General features: G+C 38.9%; 1 protein-coding gene across 1 annotated transcript in view; it reads left to right on the top strand.

Moving 5' to 3' along the window:
* LOC131420529 (uncharacterized protein FLJ43738-like) overlaps positions 1-19,769 on the top strand; it is a 99,977-nt gene that overhangs the window by 60,088 nt on the left and 20,120 nt on the right. The window contains exons 10-11 of the mRNA XM_058566630.1: positions 5,835-6,029; positions 7,792-8,089. Coding sequence (XP_058422613.1) covers positions 5,835-6,029; positions 7,792-8,089 — 493 coding nt within the window. The remainder of the gene's footprint in view (positions 1-5,834; positions 6,030-7,791; positions 8,090-19,769) is intronic.

Genomic DNA, 19,769 nt, shown 5'->3' with positions numbered 1-19,769 from the left:
TTTGTTATTAGAGTATAGAAATGCAACTGATTTTTGTATATTGATTTTGTATCCTGCAACTTTACTGAATTCATTTATTAGTTCTAACAGTTTTTTTGGTGGAATCTTCAGGATATTCTATATATAAAATCATGTCGTCTGCAAATAGTGACAGTTTTAGTTCTTCCTTTCCAATTTGGATGCCTTTTTTTTCTGCCTAATTGCTCTGTCTAGGACTTACAATACCATGTTGAATGAAAGTGGTGAGAGTGGGCATCCTTGTCTTGTTCCTGGTCTTAGAGGAAAAGCTTTCATCTTTTCACCACTGAGTATCATGTTAGCTATGGGCTTGTCATATATGGCGTTTCTTATGTTGAGGTATTTTCCCTCTGTATACACTTTATTCAGAGTTTTTATTGTACATAGATGTTGAATTTTGTCAGATACTTTTTCTTCATCTATTAATATCATATAATTTTTATTCCTCATTTTGTTAATGTGGTCTATCACATTGATTGATTTGCGGATATTGAACCATCCTTGCGATCTGTAATAAATTCCACTGATCATGGTGTATGATCCTTTTAATGTATTGTTGAATTTGGTTTGCTAATATTTTGTTGAGGACTTTTGCATCTATGTTCATCAGGGATATTGGCCTGTAATTTTCTTTTCTTCTGATGTCCTTGTTTGGTTTTGCTATCAGGGTAATTCTGGCCTCATAACATGAGTTTGGAAGTATTCCCTCCCCTTCTCTTTTTTTGGAAGAGTTTGAGAGGATTGGTACTCATTCTTCTTTGAATGTTTGGTAGAAGTCACCATTGAAACTGTCTGGTCCTGGACTTTTGTTTGTTGGGAGGTTTTTGATTACTGATTCCATCTCCTTACTAGTAATAGGTCTCTTGAGATTTTCTATTTCTTCATGATTCAGTCTTGGTAGGTTGTATGTTTCTAGGAATTTATTCATTTCTTCTAGCTTGTCCAATTTGTTGGTGTGTAATTGTTCATAGTCTGCTATGATCCTTTGTATTTCTATGGTATTGGTTTGTGGAAGTTAATAGAGAAACCTTAACTAAATTGGAGTCAGGAAGGCCCCTGTGGGGAGCTCTCACTCCCTATCATACATCATCAATTACACCAAACAGGAAGAGAGATATGCTTGTATCTTCAACAGGAAGTAAAACTACTTTACTACTAAAGAAAGATTTCTCTGCCTATGGAGCTACAGCCCAGCCAATGAGAAACATTGCAGCTCAGCCAATGAGAAGCTGTTGCCACCCTGAACAGTTGCTTCCCCCAGAGAACTTTCGTTTAGAACAGCCCTTCCCTGCTCTAGCTTTTTCTCTATGAAGGCAAGCTCCCCTCCTTTGTTTTTCAGGTTTGCCTATGGTTCACCATAGCATGCACATCCTGAATTGCAATTCTTTTGGCTATTCCCAATTAAACTCATTTTGAGGGTAAAATAATAGATGAATTTGCTTTTTAAGTTGACAAATTGTAACATCTTCTCTTTCATTTCTGATTTTATTTATCTGAATCCTCTTTCTTTTTTCCCTTGGTGAATCTAGCCAAAAGTTTGTCAATTTTGTTTATCTTTCCAAAGAACCAGCTCTTGGTGTCATTGATCTTTTCTATTGTCTTTTTAGTTTCTATTTCATTTATTTCCACTCTGGTCTTTGTTATTTCCTTCCTTCTACTAACTTTGGGCTTTGTTTGTTCTTCTTTTTCTAGTTCCTTGTGGTGTAAAGTTAGGTTATTTATTTGAGATTTTTCTAGTTTCTTGAGGTAGGCATTTATTGGTAGGAATGTCCCTCTTAGAACTGCTTTTGCTGCATCCCATAAATTTTGCTTTGTTGTATTTCTGTTTTCATTTGTCTCAAGGTATTTTTTGATTTCTCTTTTGATTTCTTCATTGACCCATTTGTTGTTCAGTAGCATATTGTCTAATCTCCACGTGACTGAATTTTCTAGTTTTCTTCTTGTAGTTGAATTCTAGTTTCATACCATTGTGGTCAGAAAAGATCCTCGATATGATTTCAATCTTCTTAAAATTTTTAAGACTTTTTTTGTGGCCTAACATATGATCTATCCTGAAGAATGTTCCATGTACACTTGAGTGTAATGTGTACTCTGTTGTTTTTGGATGGAACATTCTGTATATATCATATATATGTTGAATCTGTCTGGTCTAATGTGTCATTTAAGGCTGAAATTGCCTTATTGATTTTCTGTCTGGGTGATTTATCCATTGATGTCAGTGGAGTATTAAAGTCCCATTCTATTATTGAATTGCTGTCTATTTCTCCCTTTAGGTCTATTTTGTTTGTTTGATAAGGAAGATTAGCCCTGAGCTAACATCTATTGCCAATCCTCCTCTTTTTGTTGAGGAAGATTGGCCCTGCGCTAACATCTGTGCCCATCTTCCTCTATTTTATGTGCGACTCCTGCCACAGCATGGTTTGACAAGTGCTGCATATGTCCGCACCCAGGATCTGAACCTGCGAACCCCGGGCCGTCCAAGTGGAGCACGTGAACTTAACCGCTACACCACCGGGCCAGCCCCTACAGTCTGTTTTAAAGTCAGTTTTGTCTGATATAAGTATAACTGCCCAGCTTTCTTTTGCTTTCCATTTGCATGGAATATCTTTCCATACCTTCACTTTCAGTCTGTGTGTGTCCTTATGTCTGTCGTGAGTCTCTTGTAGGCAGCATATGGATGGGTCTTGTTTTTTAAATCCATTCAGCTACTCTATGTCTTTTGATTGGAGTATTTAGTCCATTTGCATTTAAAGTAATTATTGATAGATATGTACTTATTGCCATTTTGTTAATTGTTTTCTGGCTGTTTTGTAGTTCCTCTGTTCTGTTCTTCTTCTCTTACTCTCTTCCCTTGTGGCTTGATGTCTTTTTTTAGTGGTATGCTTACATTCCTTTCTCATTATCTTTTGTGTGTCTACTATAGGTTTTTGCTTTGTGGTTACTATGAAGTTTACATATAAAAACTTATATTTATAACAATTTATTTTAACTTGACAACAACTTAAGTTTGAATGTGTTCTAAAGCTCTACACTTTTGCTCTTGTCCCTCCATGTTTTAGGGTTTTTTTTTGTGTGTGTGAGGAAGATCGGCCCTGGGCTAACATCTGCCAATCCTCCTCTTTTTGCTGAGGAAGACTGGCCCTGGGCTAACATCCATGCCCATCTTCCTCTACTTTGTATGTGATGCTGCCATAGCATGGTTCAACAAGCAGTGCATTGGTGCGCACCCGGGATCCCAACCGGCGAACCCCAGGCCGCCACAGTGGAGCGCGTGCACTTAACTGCTTGCGCCACTGGGCTGGCCCCCATGTTTTAGGTTTTTGATGTCACATTTTACATCATTTTGTCTTGTGGATCCCTTAACTAGTTATTGTAGTTTTAGTTAGTTTTACTACTTTTGTCTTTTAACCTTCACATCAATTGCTGTAGCACTATTTGTTGACAACACTGTCTTTCTTTATGGAATCGCTTTTGCGTCTTTGTAAAAAATCTGTTGGTCATAATTGTATGGATCTATTTCTTGGTTCTCTCTTCTGTTCCATTGATCTATGCGTCTATCCCTTAACCAATACCACACAGTCTTGATTCCTGTAGCTATATAATCAGAGTCAGGTAGTGTGATTCCTTCCACATTATTCTTTTTTTTCAAAATTGTTTTAGCTATTCTAGTTCCTTTGCGTTTTCATATAAATTTTACAATAAACTGTCTGTATCTACAAAAAGTCTTGCTAGAATGTTGATAGGAATTGTGCTAAACTTATGTATCATTTTGGAGAAATCTGATATCATTGCTATGTTGAGTCTTCCAATCCGTGAATATGGTGTGTTTTTCCATTTATTTAGATCTTTGATTTCTTTCATCTGTGTTCTATAGCTTTCAACATACAAGTCCTGTGCATGTTCTGGTAGATTTACATCTAAATATTTTATTTTTTGAGTGATTTTAAATGGTATTGTATTTTTAATTTCTGTTTCCAAGTGTTCATTGCTTGCATATAGAAATATGACTGATTTTTCTATGTTGATCCTGCAGCCTTGGTAAGCTCACTTATAGGTTTGAGGAGTTTTTCTGGATTGTTTGTTTGTTTTTGGTAAATTCCTTGAGCTTTTCTACATAGACCATCATGTCATCTGCAAATAGAGAGAGTTCAATTTCTTCCTTTCCAATATGTATGTCTTTATTTTCTTACTGTGCTGGCTAGGAATTGTGGTACTATTTTATACACGAATGGTGACATCCTTGCCTTGTCTCTGATCTTTGGTGGAACACATTAAGTCTTTCCCTATTCCATATGATGTTAGGTATAGTCTTTTTGTTTATCAATTTGAGGAAGTTCCACTCTATTCCTACTTTGCTGAGAGTTACCTAATTTGCTGGCTTACACAATTCACAAAAATCAATTCCAGGTAGATTAAAAACCTATTTGAAATAATTATAGACTGACAATAAATTGCAAAAATAACAGAGAGGTTCCATGTACCCAATACTCAGTTTTCCCCAATGGTGACATCTGACATAACTAAAGTGCCATATTGATGGACACAGTACAATTAAGTAGACCACAATTATCTGGTCTTACTCAGGTTTCACCAGAAAAATCTATTTTTGAAAAGCAAAATTATAAACCTTTTAGATGACAATATAGGAGAACATATTCATGACTTCAGAATAAAGATTTCTTGTAGGAGGCAGAAGTACAAAGAGTAAAGGAAAAGAATTATAGATTTGGCTACTAAACTTTGGCTATTAAAATTAACAACTTCTGTTTATCTAGAAGACACCATAAACATTGTGAAAACCAAGCCACAAACTGAGAAAAAATTATTTGCAATGTGTGGAGCTAGTATCCTGAATATATACAAATGCCTGTGTTGCACCACACACCCAGCTGGGTGAGCAGTGCAGGATTGCCGAGAGACCAAAGAAAAGACCCAGAGACAGTGAACGAGACATATGGGTTTATTGGGAGTTATTTACGGGGAAGGTCAGCTGGACCAGAAATGTGCACCAGCAACTGTCCCCTGAGAGAAGCTTGCTTAAGTAGGCAGAGGAATAAAGCCTGCATGCTTGCCAAGGGGGACTGTCCTTATGTGACCTGTATTCCAAGGACCAGAGGCCCCCCCCGGGGGCCCTGCATGTTCCCTCAGACCGTGAGGGTCTCTGTGTTAACTCTCCCATGAGAAAACAGCTGGTTTAGCCAAGCCCACGACTGTTACCATCGTGAGTGCTGGAGTGTAGCCCAGACAAGGAGCCTCAAGGTCACATGGCTCTTAAAGGGCATGCAGGCTAGTGCCCCTACAGCCTGTGAATCAATAAGAAAACAATCAAAACATCCCAGTGGAAGGATGGGCAAAAGACTTGAACAGGTACTTCACGAAAAAGGAGAGCCCGTGTGCAAACATACAGACCCAGCAGCAGGATGTGCGGACTATGTGTAGACTTGACCGGGTTCAACGAGGTGCAGGAACAATGTGAGCCTAACACAGCTGGGGGATAGGGCACACAGCAGGGTGTGTTTAGAAACTCTGCTGGGCCAGGCTGGTATTGCCAGCATGCAAAGTGTGAGTGCTGGGGCAGGGGCTGGGGGAGGGCAGGACACAAGCAAGATGAGGCTGGTTTCAGTGTTTTCACTGCTAACCTTCCTTCCAATAGCCCATGTTTTGAAAGATTTGTCTACCAGATGACATTTATTATTAATACATTCCTTTTGTTTGTGTGTTTTTAAAAAAGCTCTGCCAGATGGTGCAAAACCACAAAGTGTTCCAAGAGCCCGCAAAGCAGTAGTAAGACCCTGCCCTGTGGCCTCCTCTTGCAGGATTTCCGAATTAGACCACGGGAAGTGCAAGGTGCTCTACAACTCCCAGCTGCTGTTTCGCCACCGCCTCTATGCAGACCTGGAGACCATCCTGTACCGCGTGCACCTTTCCGAGACCCTGTCGTGGCTCATGAAACAGCCGTCACTCTACATCCACGACGCTGTGCCATGGGACGCCTTCCAGGCCCTGAGCAGGTGCGGCACCCTGGGCCTGCTGCGGGGGTGGGAGTGGGCCGCCAGCCCTCTTGGCGGCCACTGAGGGGTGGCGCAGTGGCCCTTCGAGGTGCAGTTTTTATTATTCTTTATGCCCGAAGAAGCCAGGTCAGGAGTGGAGGCCAGTGCCGAGGGGCCCCGTGCCCGTGTCATTCCTACTATTCCACATGCTCTCCCAAGACAGTTTCAGAAACATACCAGTGAAAGGACAGTTTACTCAAACACGTCACATGAAGCTATCTGCTGTCCTTGGGAATATCCTAGAAGAGCCTGGGAGTGAGCCACGGTTAGAACCCCCTTTCCCGGTGAGCGATGGGGACAGCGAGGCTGGAACCGCCAGATCCGCAGGCCAACAACGGCTTTCTCTCCCAACTCAATGTTTCTTTTCCATCTGCCTCCTCCCTAATCCCCTGTTCCACCTTCCCTCCCTATTCCTCAGAAAGCCATTCTCCAAAGATCTGGATCTTTCACTACTTGCACACCTTCACCTGTGCTGTTACATCTGCTCCGAAGTGGTGACCTCCCAGGCCTCTGGCAGTGGGTGCTCCCACCCTGGGAAGCTGGGTGCTCCTCCTGCTGAGTGGAGTGCTGCTCGTGCTGGCCCAAGAGTCTCCTCCAGTCGTGTATAGAACGGCCACTGCCTAGCACCTGCTCTAGGAGGAGGGCCGAGAGAGGCAGACCCAGTTTAGAAGCGGAGACTGGCAAAGAATAGTGCAGGGGGGTACACCAGGACCATGTTCTCCACGGGAAGGAGAACTTGGTCAGGCCTGAGAGGCTTTCCTTTTATTCCCACCCCTCCAGCCACAGCTCTGCGTGAGGGGCCGGGCAGGTGTAGACTGAGTAACCCCAAAACAGTGACCAAAGCTGCAAATCAGGAAAGGGTGCAGCGGGAGGCTTGTGTTGGGGAGGTGCTGGAGCATTTCGGTGTCCAGAGCCTCAGCGATCAGTGGGGGGAGGCTGGACCCTATCCTGCCTGGTGAGTGATAGGAAGTAGCTGGAGAGCTCTCTTAGGGAAAGGGAGGAAAACTATTTATTAAGTGCTCACTGCATCCTAGTAGGCTACATCCATTATGGCTTTATTCCTATCTGAAAGGTCAGGAAACAAGCTCAGAAAGGCCAAGTGGTGGGCCAGGGAACTCAGCTAGGGAGAGGCAGAGCCCACTGTCCTCAGGCATCGGCCTCACGCGGAACGTCGGAAACAGCTGAGATAGTGAGCAGCAGATGATGGTCCCTGACATGTACTCTGGAGACCGTCAGAGTGAATCAAGTGCCCACGGCACGCTGGGCCTTAGGAGATGGCAATGAGGGGGAGTCCTCGGGGTGGGGGGTGGGGGTGACCGCTCAGTCCTTGAGCTTTGCTAGGGTACAAAGCTATGTGCCTAGTGCCCTCTCCCTGGGGCAGGAGGCTCTCAGATTGACACCCCTGACAGCCAGCTTGTTGGGGCCACTCCCTGGTGGGGTATGAGTTAGTGAGAGGCATAGACTAAGGCCACCGTAACAGGAAAATAACCAGAGCAGAATGTGGGAAGCCTTTAACTTCTGGGGGCTTGGTGGAGAGAGGGAAGGAGGCATTCCCCTTTGTGGGCTCATCAGACTGGAATCTAAGCTCCTCATGTAGGAGCTCTGTGACCCGGAATCAGCTAATCAACCTCTCTGGGGTTCCATTTCCTCTTGTAAAGTTGGGGTGGTTTGACCTATCTTGCAAGGTAGGCGAAGCTGAGTGGGTGGCCCTTCTGCATTCCAGGATCCACTGGATCTGCTATTACAGCACCAGTCTCAGGGAGGTGATCACGGGAGACCTGCTGCCTTCCTCTGACATGATCAAAGCCTTGAGCCAAGAGTTTGGGTTGCCTGTTTCATGGGAACAACTCAGAGGTGCCAAACTGTTGGCTATGCCGCCTCATCCCGCCCCCAATCTCGAGGATTTACAAAGTTGGGGTTCCACCCTCCCTAATGAGATCCGTGCCCACCAGGAGAAGTACCCGCAGTGGCAGAACACCAGGCTGCTGAAGAAGAGAGGCCAGAAGCACAGCCTGATCCAGGTGGGCATTCTCTCCCCCAGGTCAGGGGTCCCAGGCCTTCACCACACCTGGGCTGTCCAGTTACCTGCTGGGAGATACAGGGCAGATGGCCAGTTCTTGAGCGGGGCATCTGCCTCTGGCCTGTATCTGATCTCACTCCAGCCCTGGCGTACCTCATTCTTCCTGAAAGGTGAAAAGGAACGCTCTTAGGTTTATCACCTTTACCTTGACCACAGAGATCCTCTTAGAGAAAGAACTGTAGTGTGTGTGTGTGTGTGTGTGTGTGTGTGTGTGTGTGTGTGTGTGTGTAACATCCTGCTTAAGCTGTTAAGGGCATGCATATTGAGATGTTCAAGCAACACTGGAGATAAACTAATCTGCATGAGAAAATGTGAGTAGAGAGAAAGAGAACAGGAGACTGAGAAGCTCGTGAGGTGACGGAAGGCTGGGTGCTATGTGGCCTGAATGGCCAAGAACCTCCCTCAGCCCACACCAACCAAAAGGACGTCAAGACGCCGACATCCAAGGCCTGACTTGAAGTTGTTTGCCCCTGGTCTGTCTGGGTGAAGCCACCTGACCCCCAAACCCTGATCTCTAGTAACAAGTCTCTTAGAAGTTTGTAAGCTTTGTATGTGTACATACTTTATGAAAACTAATGAAGAAGCTGCCGTTAGTGTTCAGGTTGTTAGTTTTTTTCAAAAGAACCAGTTCTTGGATTTATTTATCAATCTGCTTTTTCGGTTTTTCTAATTCATTAACTTCAGATTTTATTTTTTATGATACTTTAAAACTTATATTTTTCTCCTTTCTAACTTCTTGAGTTGACTATTTCATTCATTTTTATTCCTTTATAAATTATTTTATTTCTTTTTTCCAATTTTATTGAGATATAATTGACATATGTCACCTTATAAGTTTTAAGATGTACAGCATAATGGTTTGACTTACGTATATTGTGAAATGATTACCACAAAAAGTTTAGTTAGCATCCATCATCTCATATAGATACAGTAAAAAGAAAAAGGAGAAAAATAAAACATGTTTTCCTCATGATAAGAACTCTTAGGATTTACTCTCTTAACCACTTTCGTATCTCTCACACAGCATGTTAACTATGGGCATCATGTACGTTACATCCCCAGTACTTATTTATCTTATAACTGGAAGTTTGAACCTTTTGACCCCCTTCCTGCAATTCCCATCCCTCTACCCCATCTCTGGTAACCAAAAATCTGATCTCTTTTTCTGAGTTTGAGTTTTGTGGGGTTTTTTTAGATTCCTCATATAAGTGAGATCTTTCTCTGTCTGATTTATCTCATTCAGCATAATGCCTTCAAGATCTATCCATGATGTCACAAATGGTAGAATTTCCTCATTTTTTATGGCTGAATAATACAGGCATACCTCAGAGATATTGTGGTTTCAGTTCCAGACCACCACAATAAAGCGAATATCACAATACAGTGAGTCACAAGAATTATTTGGTTTCCCAAGGCATACGACAGTTATGTTTACACTATTCAGTAGTCTAAGTGTACAATAGCATTATGTCTAAAATAACAATGTACATGCCTTATTTAAAAAATACCTTATTGCTAAAAAATGCTAACCATCATCTGAGCATTCAGTGAGTTCTAATATTTTTGCTGGTAGAGGGTCTTGTAAAAGACACAATATCTGCGAAGCACAATAAAGTGAAGTGCAATAAAACAAGGTATGCTTGTATTCCATTGTGTGTGTGTATATATACATACACCACATTTTCTTTATCCACTCATCCATTGTTGGACACACAGGTTGTTTTCATATCTTGGCTATTGTAAATAATGCTGCTTTGAACATGGGGGTGCAGATAGCTTTTTGAGTTAGTGTTTTTGTTTCCTTTGGATATATTCCCAGAAGTGGAATTGCTGGATCATATTGTGGTTCTATTTTTAATTTTTTAAGAATCCTCCATACTGTTTTCCCTAGTGGCTGCACCAATTTACATTCTCACCAGCTGTGCACAAGTGTTCCCTTTTCTCCACATCCTCGCCAGCATTTGTTAACTCTTGTCTTTTTGACGATAGCCATTCTAAAAGGAGTGAGGTGATATCTCATTATGGGTTTGATTTGCATTTCCCTGATGACCAGTGGTGTTGACCTTTGATCTCATGACCAGTGATCTTTACATGTACTTGTTGGCCATTCGTATATCTTCTTTGGAAAAATATCTGTTCAGGTTTTTGCCCACTTTAAAATTGGGTTATTTGGGATTTTTTTGTTATTGAGTTGTGTGAGTTCTTTATATATTTTGTATATTAACCCCTTAACAGATACATGATTTGCAAATATTTTCTCCCGTTTGGTAGCTTGCCTTTTCATTTTGTTGATTTCCTTTGCTGTACAGAAGCTTTTTAGTTTGATGTACTTCCACTTGTTTAGTTTTGCTTTCGTTACCTTTGCTTTTGGTGTCAGATCCAAAGAATCATTGCCAAGACTGATGTCAAAGAGCTTACTACCTGTGTTTTCTCCTAAGAGTTTTATGGTTTCAGGTCTTATATTCAAGTCTTCATCCATTTTGAGTTAATTTTTGTGTATGATGTAAGACAGGAGTCTAGTTTCATTCTTTTGAATGTGCCTGTCCAGTTTTCCAAGCACCATTTATTGAAGAGATTGTCCTTTCCCCATTTTATATTCTTGGCTCCTATGTCATAAATTAATTGACCAAATATGAGTGGGTTTATTTCTGGGCACCCTAGTCAGGTCCATTGATCTATGTGTCTGTTTTTATGCCAATACCATGCTGTTTTCATTACTATTGCTTTGTAATATAGTTTGAAATTAGGGAGCATACTGCCTCCAGCTTTGTTCTGCTTTCTCAAGATTGCTTTGGCTATTTGGGGTCTTTTGTGGTTCCATACAAATTTTATGATTGCTTGTTCTATTTCTGTGAAAAATACCTTTGGAATTTTGATAGCAATTGCATTGAAGCTGTATATTGCTTTGGGTAGTATGGACATTTTAACAATATTTAATTTTTCCAATCCAGGAGCACAGAATATCTTTCCATTTATTTGTGTCTTCTTCAGTTTCTTCATCAATGTCTTACAGTTTCAGTGTACAGGTCTTTCAACTCCTTCGTTAGGTATTTTATTCTTTTTGATGCAATTGTAATGGCATTGTTTGCTTAATTTCTCTTTGTGATAGCTCATTCTTACTGTATAGAAACACAACTGATTTTTGTATATTGATTTTGTATCCTGCAACTTTACTGAATTCATTTATTAGTTCTAACAGTTTTTTGGTAGAGTCTTTAGGTAGGGTTTTCTATGTATAATATCATGTCATCTGCAAATAGTAACAGTTTTACTTCTTCCTTTCTGATTTGGATGCCTTTATATCTTTTTCTTGCCTGATTATTCTGGCTGGTACTTCCAGTACTATGTTGAATGAAAGTGGTGAGAGTGGGCATCCTTGCCTTGTTCCTGGTCTTAGAGGAAAAGCTTTCATCTTTTCACCAATGAGTATGTTAGCTGTGGGTTTGTCATACGTGGCCTTCATTATTTTGAGGCACATTTCCTCTATACACACTTTGTTGAGAGTTTTTATCATAAATGAATGTTGAATTTTGTCAAATGCTTTTCTACATCTATTGAGATGATCATATGATTTTCATACTTCATTTTGTTAATGTGGTGTATCACATCAATCGATTTGCGGATGTTGAACCATACTTGCAATCCTGGAATAAATCCCACTTGATCATGATGTATGATTCTTTTAATGTATTGTTGAATTCAGTTTGCTAATATTTTGCTGAGGATTTTTGCATCTATGTTCATCAGGGATATTAGCCTGTAATTTGTTTTTCTTGTAATGTTCTTGTCTGGTTTTGGTATCAGTAATGGTAGCATCATAAAATGAGTGTGGCAGCATTCCCTTCTCTTCTGTTTTTTATCGGAAGAGTTTGAAAAAGATTAGTATTAATTATTTTAGGAATGTTGGGTGGAAGTCACCAGTGAAGCCATCTGGTCCTGGAGTTTTGTTTGTTTAGAGGTTTTGGATACTGATTCAATCTCCGTACTAGTAATCAGCCTATTCAGATTTTCTATTTCTTCATGATTCAGTCTTTGAAGGTAGTATGTTTCTAGGAATTTATTCATTTCTTCTAGGTTTTCCAATTTGTTGGCATATAGTTGTTCATAGTAGTCTCTTATGATCCTTTGTATTTCTGTGGTATCAGTTGTAACATCTCCTCTTTCATTTCTGATTTTATTTATTCGAGCCCTCTTTTTCTCTTGGTGAGTCTAGCTAAAGGTTTGTCAATTTTATCTTTTCAAAGAACCAGCTGTTTCACTGATCTTTTCTATTGTATTTTTAGTCTCTGTTTTATTTATTTACACTCTGATCTTTATTTCTCTTCTTCTGCTAACTTTGGGCTTCATTTGTTCTTCTTTTTCTAGTTCCTTGAGGTGTAAATTTCGGTTGTTTATATGAGATTTTTTCCTTATCTCTTGCGGGTAGGCATTTATCAGTATGAACTTTCCTCTTAGAACTGCTTTTGCTGCATCGCATAAGGTTTGTTATATTGTATTTCCATTTTCATATGCCTCAAGGTATTTGTTGTGTGTGTATGTGTGTGAAGAAGATTAGCCCTGGGCTAACATCCGTGCCCATCTTCCTCTACTTTATATGTGGGACACCTGCCACGGCATGGCTTTATAAGCGGTGTGTAGGTCCACACCCAGGATCCAAACCTGTGAACCCCAGGCCACCGAAGTGGAGCACGTGAACTTAACCGCTATGCCACTGGGCTGGCCCCTCAAGATATTTTTTGATTTCTCTTTTTTTTTTAATTGTTATTATTATTTTTTTATTGATGTTTTAATGGTTTTTAACATTGTGAAATTTTGGGTTGTGCATTTTTGTTTGTCCATCACCATATATATGTCTCCCTTCACCCCTTGTGCCCACCCCCCACCCCCACTGCCCCTGGTAACCACAGTACAGTTTTCTCTGTCCATGTGTTGGTTTATATTCCACATGTGAGTGAGATCATACAGTGTTTGTCTTTCTCTTCCTGGCTTATTTCACTTAACATAATATGCTCCAGGCCCATCCATGTTGTTGCAAAGGGGATGATTTTGTCTTTTTTATGGCTGAGTAGTATTCCATTGTATATATATTTTGATGTCTTTGTTGATGCATTGGTTGTTCAGTAGCATGTTGTTTAAATTCCACATATTAGTGAATTTTTTCCTTTTTTTTCTGTAATCAATTTCTAGTTTCATACTATTGTGGTCAGAAAAAATGCTTGATATGATTTCAACCTTCTCACTTCTTTCACTGAGCATAATGTTTCTGAGGTTCATCCATGTTGCAGAATGTATCAGTAGTTTGTTTCTTTTTTTAAAATTGCTGAATAGTATTTCATTGATTGAATGTACCACATTTTGTTTATCCATTCATCACTTGGTGGAATTTGCATTGTTTTTGGTTTGAGGATATTATGAATATTGCCACTGTGAACATTTGTGTACAAATGAAATTGTGTTCTCATTTCTCTTGGGTAGAAACCCAGAAGTAGAATTGCTGGGTCATATGGTACGTTTATGTTTAACATTTTAAGAAATTGTCAAGCAGTTTTACAATGTAGTTGCACCATTTTACACCGCCACCAGCGATGCACGAGGGTTCCAGTTTCTCCATATTCTCACAAACACTTATCGTCAGTCTTTTTTGTTATAACCAGTCTAGTGTGTGTGTAATAGTTCTTCATTGTGGTTTTAAGTTGCATTTTGTATTCACTAATGATGTTTGTTATCTTTCAGTGTGCTTATTAGCAATTTGTTAATCTTCTTTGGTGCAGTATCTATTCATATCTTTTACCCATTTTAAAATCGGGTTGCTTGTCTTCTAACTGTTGAGTTGTAAGAGTTCTTTATATATTCTGGATACAATTTCTTAATCAGAAATATAGGTGTATCTCATTTTATTGCGCTTCCCAGGTATTGCATTATTCACAAATTGAAGATTTGTGGTAACCCTGTGACAAGTAAGTCTGTTGGTGCCCAACTTCATTGTTGTCTTATTTTAAGAAATTGCCGCAGCCACCCCAGCCTTCAGCAGCTGCTGCCCTGATCAGTCAGCAGCCATCGACTTTGAGGAAAGGAAAAAGATTACAACTTGCTGAAGGCTCAGACGATAGTTAGCATTTTTAAGCAATAAAGCATTTTTTAATTAAGGTATGTACGTTGGTTTTTTAGACATAATGCTATTGCACAAAATACACTGCAGTATACTGTAAACATAACTTTTACATGTACTGAGAAAGCAAAAAATTTGTGTAACTTGCTTTGTTGTGATAATTGCTTTATTGTGGTGGCTTGGAATCAAGCCTGCTATATCTCTGAGATATGCTTGCATGATTTGCAAATATTTTCTCCATATTTGCCATTTTATTGAACTCTTGAAGTGTAGAGTTTTTAATTTTGATGAATTCAAGTTTATCAGTTTTTTCTTTTATTGATCATGCTTTTGATGTCATAGCTAAAACTATGCCTAACCTAAAATCACAAAGATTTTCTCCTATGTCTTCTTCTAGGAGATTTTTAATTTTACCTTACATTTAGGTCCATGAACTATTTTGACCAATTTTGTTTGTGTATGATGTAAGGGAGGAATCTAAATTCATCTTTTTGCAGGTGGATATCTAATTGTTCTAGCACTGTTTCTCAAAAAAGCTATTCCCCCATTGGATTGCCTTGGCACCTTTGTCAAGAATCAATTGACTGTAAATTTAAGAGTTTATATTTGGGCTCTTTAATGTTTCATTGACTTATATGCCTGTCCTTACCAGCCCCACATTGTCTTGGTTACTGTAGCTTAACTTTTTTTTTTTTTAATTATTTTATTGAGGTCATATTGGCTTATAACATTGCGTAAATTTCAGGTGTACATTATTATATATCAGTTTCTATATAGACTGCATCGTGTTCACCACCAATGGTCTAGTTTTCATCCATCACCATACATATGTACCCCTTTACCCTTTTTCCCTTGCTGCCCCCCGCCCCCGGTAACCACTAATCTGTTCTCCTCATGTATGTGTTTATCTTCCACATATGAGTGAGACCATACGGTATCACCCTTTCTCTGTCTGACATTTTGCTTAGCATAATACCTTTAAGACTCATCATATTGTCCCAAATGGTAAGATTCTATCTTTTTTATGGCTGAGTAGTACTCCATTGTATATATATATACACCACATCTTCTTTATCCATTCATCAGTCGATGGGCACTTGGGTGGCTTCCATGTCTTGGCTATTGGAGATAATGCTGCGATGAACATAGGGATACGTAAATCTTTTTGAATTATTGATTTCATGCTCTTTGGATAAATATCCAGTAGTGGGATAGCTGAATCATATGGTATTTCTGTTTTTAACTTTTTGAGGAATCTCCACACTGTTTTCCCTATTGGTTGCACCAGTTTGCATTCCCAGCAGTAGTGTATGAGGGTTCCCTTTTCTCCGCATCCTCTCCAACACTCATTATTTCTTGTCTTGTTAATTAAAGCCATTCTGATGAGTGTGAGGTGGTATCTCCTTGTAGTTTTGATTTGCATTTCACTAATAATTAGTGATGTTGAACATCTTTTCATATGTCTGTGGCCACCTGTATATCTTCTTTGGAAAAATGTCTATTCATATCCATTTCCCATTTTCTGATCAAGTTGTTCATTTCTCTGTTGTTGAGTTGTATGAGTTCTTTATATAATTTGGAAGTTAATTGCTTGTCGGATATATGATTTGCAAGTATTTTCTCCCAGTTGATGGGTTGTCTTTTCATTTTGTTGATGGTTTCCTTTCCCGTGCAGAAGTGTTTTAATCTGATGTAGTCCCCTTTGTTTATTTTTTCTCTTGTTTCCCGTGCCTGAGTAGACGTGGTATTTGAAAACATACTGCTAAGACCAATGTCAAAGAGCATACTGCCTATGTTTTCTTCTAGAAGTTTTATGGTTTCAGGTCTTATATTCAAGTCTTCAATCCATTTTGAGTTAAATTTTGTGTATGGTGTGAGACAATGGTGTATTATCATTCTTTAGCACGTGGCTGTCCAGTTTTCCCAGCACCATTTATTGAAGAGACTTCCCTTTCTCCGTTGTATGTTCTTGGCTCCTTTGTCGAAGATCAGCTGTCCATAGATATGTGGTTTTATTTCTGGGCTCTCAGTTCTGTTCCATTAATCTGTGTGTCTGTTTTTGTGCCAGTACCATGCTGTTTTGATTGCTATAGCTTGTAGTATATTTTGAAATCAGGGAGTGTGATACCTCTAACTTTGTTCTTTTTGCTCAGGATTGCTTTGGCTATTCAGGGTCTTTTGTTGTTCCATATAAATTTTAGGATTCTTTTTTCTATTTCTGTGAAGAGTGCCATTGGGATTCTGATTGGGATTGCATTGAATCTGTAGATTGCTTTGGGTAATATGGGCATTTTAGCTATGTTTATTCTTCTGATCCACAAGCATGGAATATCTTTCCATTTCTTTATGTCTTCTTCGATTTCTTTGAATAACATCTTATAGTTTTCAGTGTATAGGTTTTCACCTCCTTGGTTCAATTTATTCCTAGGTATTTTACTCTTTTTGTTGCAATTGTAAATGGGATTGTATTCTTGATTTCTTTTTCTGCTAGTTTGTTATTAGTCTGTAGAAATGTAACTGATTTTTGTGTGTTAATTTTGTACCCTGCAACTTTACTGTAATTGTTGATTATTTCTAATAGTTCTTTGGTGGATTCTTTAGAGTTTTCTATATATAGCATCATGTCATCTGCAAATAGTGACAGTTTTAATTCTTCCTTTCCAATTTGGATCCTTTTTTTTTTTTTCTCTTTCTTGCCTAATTGCTCTCTCTAAAACTTCTGGTACCATGTTGAGTACGAGTGGTGAGAGTGGGCACCCTCATCTTGTTCCTATTCTCAGAGGAATAGATTTCCATTTTTCACCATTGAGTATGATGTTAGCTGTGGGTTTGTCATATATGGCCTTTATTATGTTGAGGTACTTTCCTTGTATACCCATTTTATTGAGAGTTTTTATCATAAATGGATGTTGGATCTTGTTAAATGCTTTCTCTGCATCTATTGAGACGACCATGTGATTTTTATTCTTCATTTTGTTAACGTGGTGTATCATATCAATTGATTTGTGGATGTTGAACCGCACTTTAGATAATAAATAAATCCCACTTGATCGCGATGTATGATCCTTTTAATATATTGTTGTATTCAATTTGCTAATATTTTGTTGAGGATTTTTGCATCTATGTTCATCAGTGATGTCCTTTAAATTTTCCTTTTTTGTGTTGTCCTTGTCTGGTTTTGATATCAGGGTAATGTTGGCCTCATAAAATGAGTTAGGAAGTGTCCCATCCTCCTCAGTTTTTTGGAAGTGTTTGAGAAGATTAGATATTAAATCTCTGAATGTTTGGTAGAATTCACCAGAGAAGCTGTCTGGTCCTGGATTTTTGTTTTGGGGGAGGTTTTTGATTACTGTTTCAACTTCTTTACTTATGATTGGTCTATTCGGATTCTCTATTTCTTCTTGGTTCAGTTTTGAGGGGTGGTATGATTCTCAGAATTTATCCATTTCATCTAGGTTTTCCAATTTGTTGGTATATAGCTTTTCATAGTATTCTCATGATCCTTTGTATTTCTGTGGCGTCCATTGTAATTTCTCCTCTTTCATTTCTGATTTTATTTATTTGAGTCTTTTCTCTTTTTGTCTTAGTGAGTCTAGCTAAAGGTTTGTCAATCCTTTTTTTTTTTTTTGTGAGGAAGATCAGCCCTGAGCTAACATCCATGCTAATCCTCCTCTTTTTGCTAAGGAAGACTGGCTCTGAGCTAACATCTATTGCCAATCCTCCTCGTTTTTTTTTTTTCCTCAAAGCCCCAGTAGATAGTTGTATGTCATAGTTGCACATCCTTCTAGTTGCTGTATGTGGGATGCAGCCTCAGCATGGCCGGAGAAGCAGTGTGTTGGTGCACACCCAGGATCCGAACCCCAGCCGCCAGTAGCGGAGCGTGCACACTTAACTGCTAAGCCACAGGGCTGGCCCAGGTTTGTCAATTCTGTTTGTCTTCTCAAAGAACCAGCCCTTAGTTTCACTGATCCTTTCTATTATTTTCTAGTCTCTAATTCATTTATTTCTGCTCTGATTTTTATTATTTCCTCCCTTCTGCTGACTTTGGGCTTTGTTTGTTCTTCTTTTTCTATTGTTTTAGGTATAGTGTAAGATTGTTTATTTGAGATTTTTCTTCTTTCTTGAGGTAGGCCTGTACTGCTATAAATGTCCCTCTTACTCCTGCTTTTGCTGCATCTCATAAGTTTTGGTATGTTGTGTTTTCATTTTCATTTGTCTTCAGGTATATTTTGATTTCTTCATTGATCTGATAGTAATTGACTAGCATATAGTTTAGTCTCCACATATTTGTGACTTTTCCAGCTTTTTTCTTATAGTTGATTTCTAATTTCATACCATTGTGGTCAGAAAAGATGCTTGATATGATTTCAATGTTCTTAAATTTATTGAGACTTGCTTTGTTTCCCAACATATGGTCTATCTTTGAGAATGTTCCATGTGCACTTGAGAAGAATATGTATTCTGCTGTTTGGGGATGGAATGTTCTATATATTTCTATTAAGCCCATCTGATCTATTGTTTCATTTAAGGCTACTGTTTCCTTGTTGACTTTCTGTCTGGATGATCTATCCATTGATGTAAGTGGGGTGTGCAGGTCCCATATTATTATTTTGTTGCTGTCAATTTTTCCCTTTAGGTCTGTTAATAGTTGTTTTATATACTTTGGTGCTCCTGTGGTAGGTGCATATATGTTCATAAATGTTATGTCTTCTTGGTGGAATGTCCTTTTTATCATTATTTAATGCCCATCTTTGTCTCTTGTTATCTTTTTTTGACTTGAAGTCTGTTTTGTCTGATATAGGTATGGCTACACTCACTTTCTTTTGCTTGCCATTTGCTTTGAGTATCATCTTCCATCTCTTCATTCTGAGCCTGTGTTTGTCTTTAGAGCTGTGTTTCCTGGAGGCAGCATATTGTTGGCTCTTGTTTTTTTAATCCATCCAGCCACTCTGTGTGTTTTGATTGGTGAATTCAATCCATTAACATTTAGAGTGATTATTGATATATGAGGCTTAATACTGCCATTTTACAGTATTCTGTAAATGGCATTTCTGGATGCTCTGTATTTCCATTGTTTCTTTTTCTATATATTTCTGTTTACAATTTCAGTTTGGTGGTTTTCTGTGATGTTTTTCTGTTTTCTCTTTATTTATGATTTGTGACTCTGCTTTGATTTTTTGTTTAGTGGTTACCATGAGGTTTGTATAAAAGATCTCATAGATGAGATAGTCCTTTTTCTGATAGCCTCTTATCTCCATTAGCCTATGCAGGTTCCATCCTTTTCCTCTTCCCTTTCTATGTTATTGTTGTCACAAATTATGCTTTTTTGTTTTGAGAGTTTGTGACCAAACTGAAGTGTTTATTGTTATTTTTGATGCTTTCTTTCCATTTATCCTTTATAATTGTTTACTAACCTATTCTGATATACAGTTGCAATTTTCTAATTCTGTTTACCTCCTTGCTCAAAGCTTTGTAAACCTTTGCCTTTGTGTTTCAGGTAGAAGGGCTCCTT

The sequence above is a fragment of the Diceros bicornis genome, chromosome 2 (assembly GCF_020826845.1).
Source record: "Diceros bicornis minor isolate mBicDic1 chromosome 2, mDicBic1.mat.cur, whole genome shotgun sequence".
NCBI classification, from domain to species: Eukaryota; Metazoa; Chordata; class Mammalia; order Perissodactyla; family Rhinocerotidae; genus Diceros; species Diceros bicornis.
Note: the sequence above shows the minus strand (reverse complement) of the source record. Positions and strands in the feature narration are given on the sequence as shown.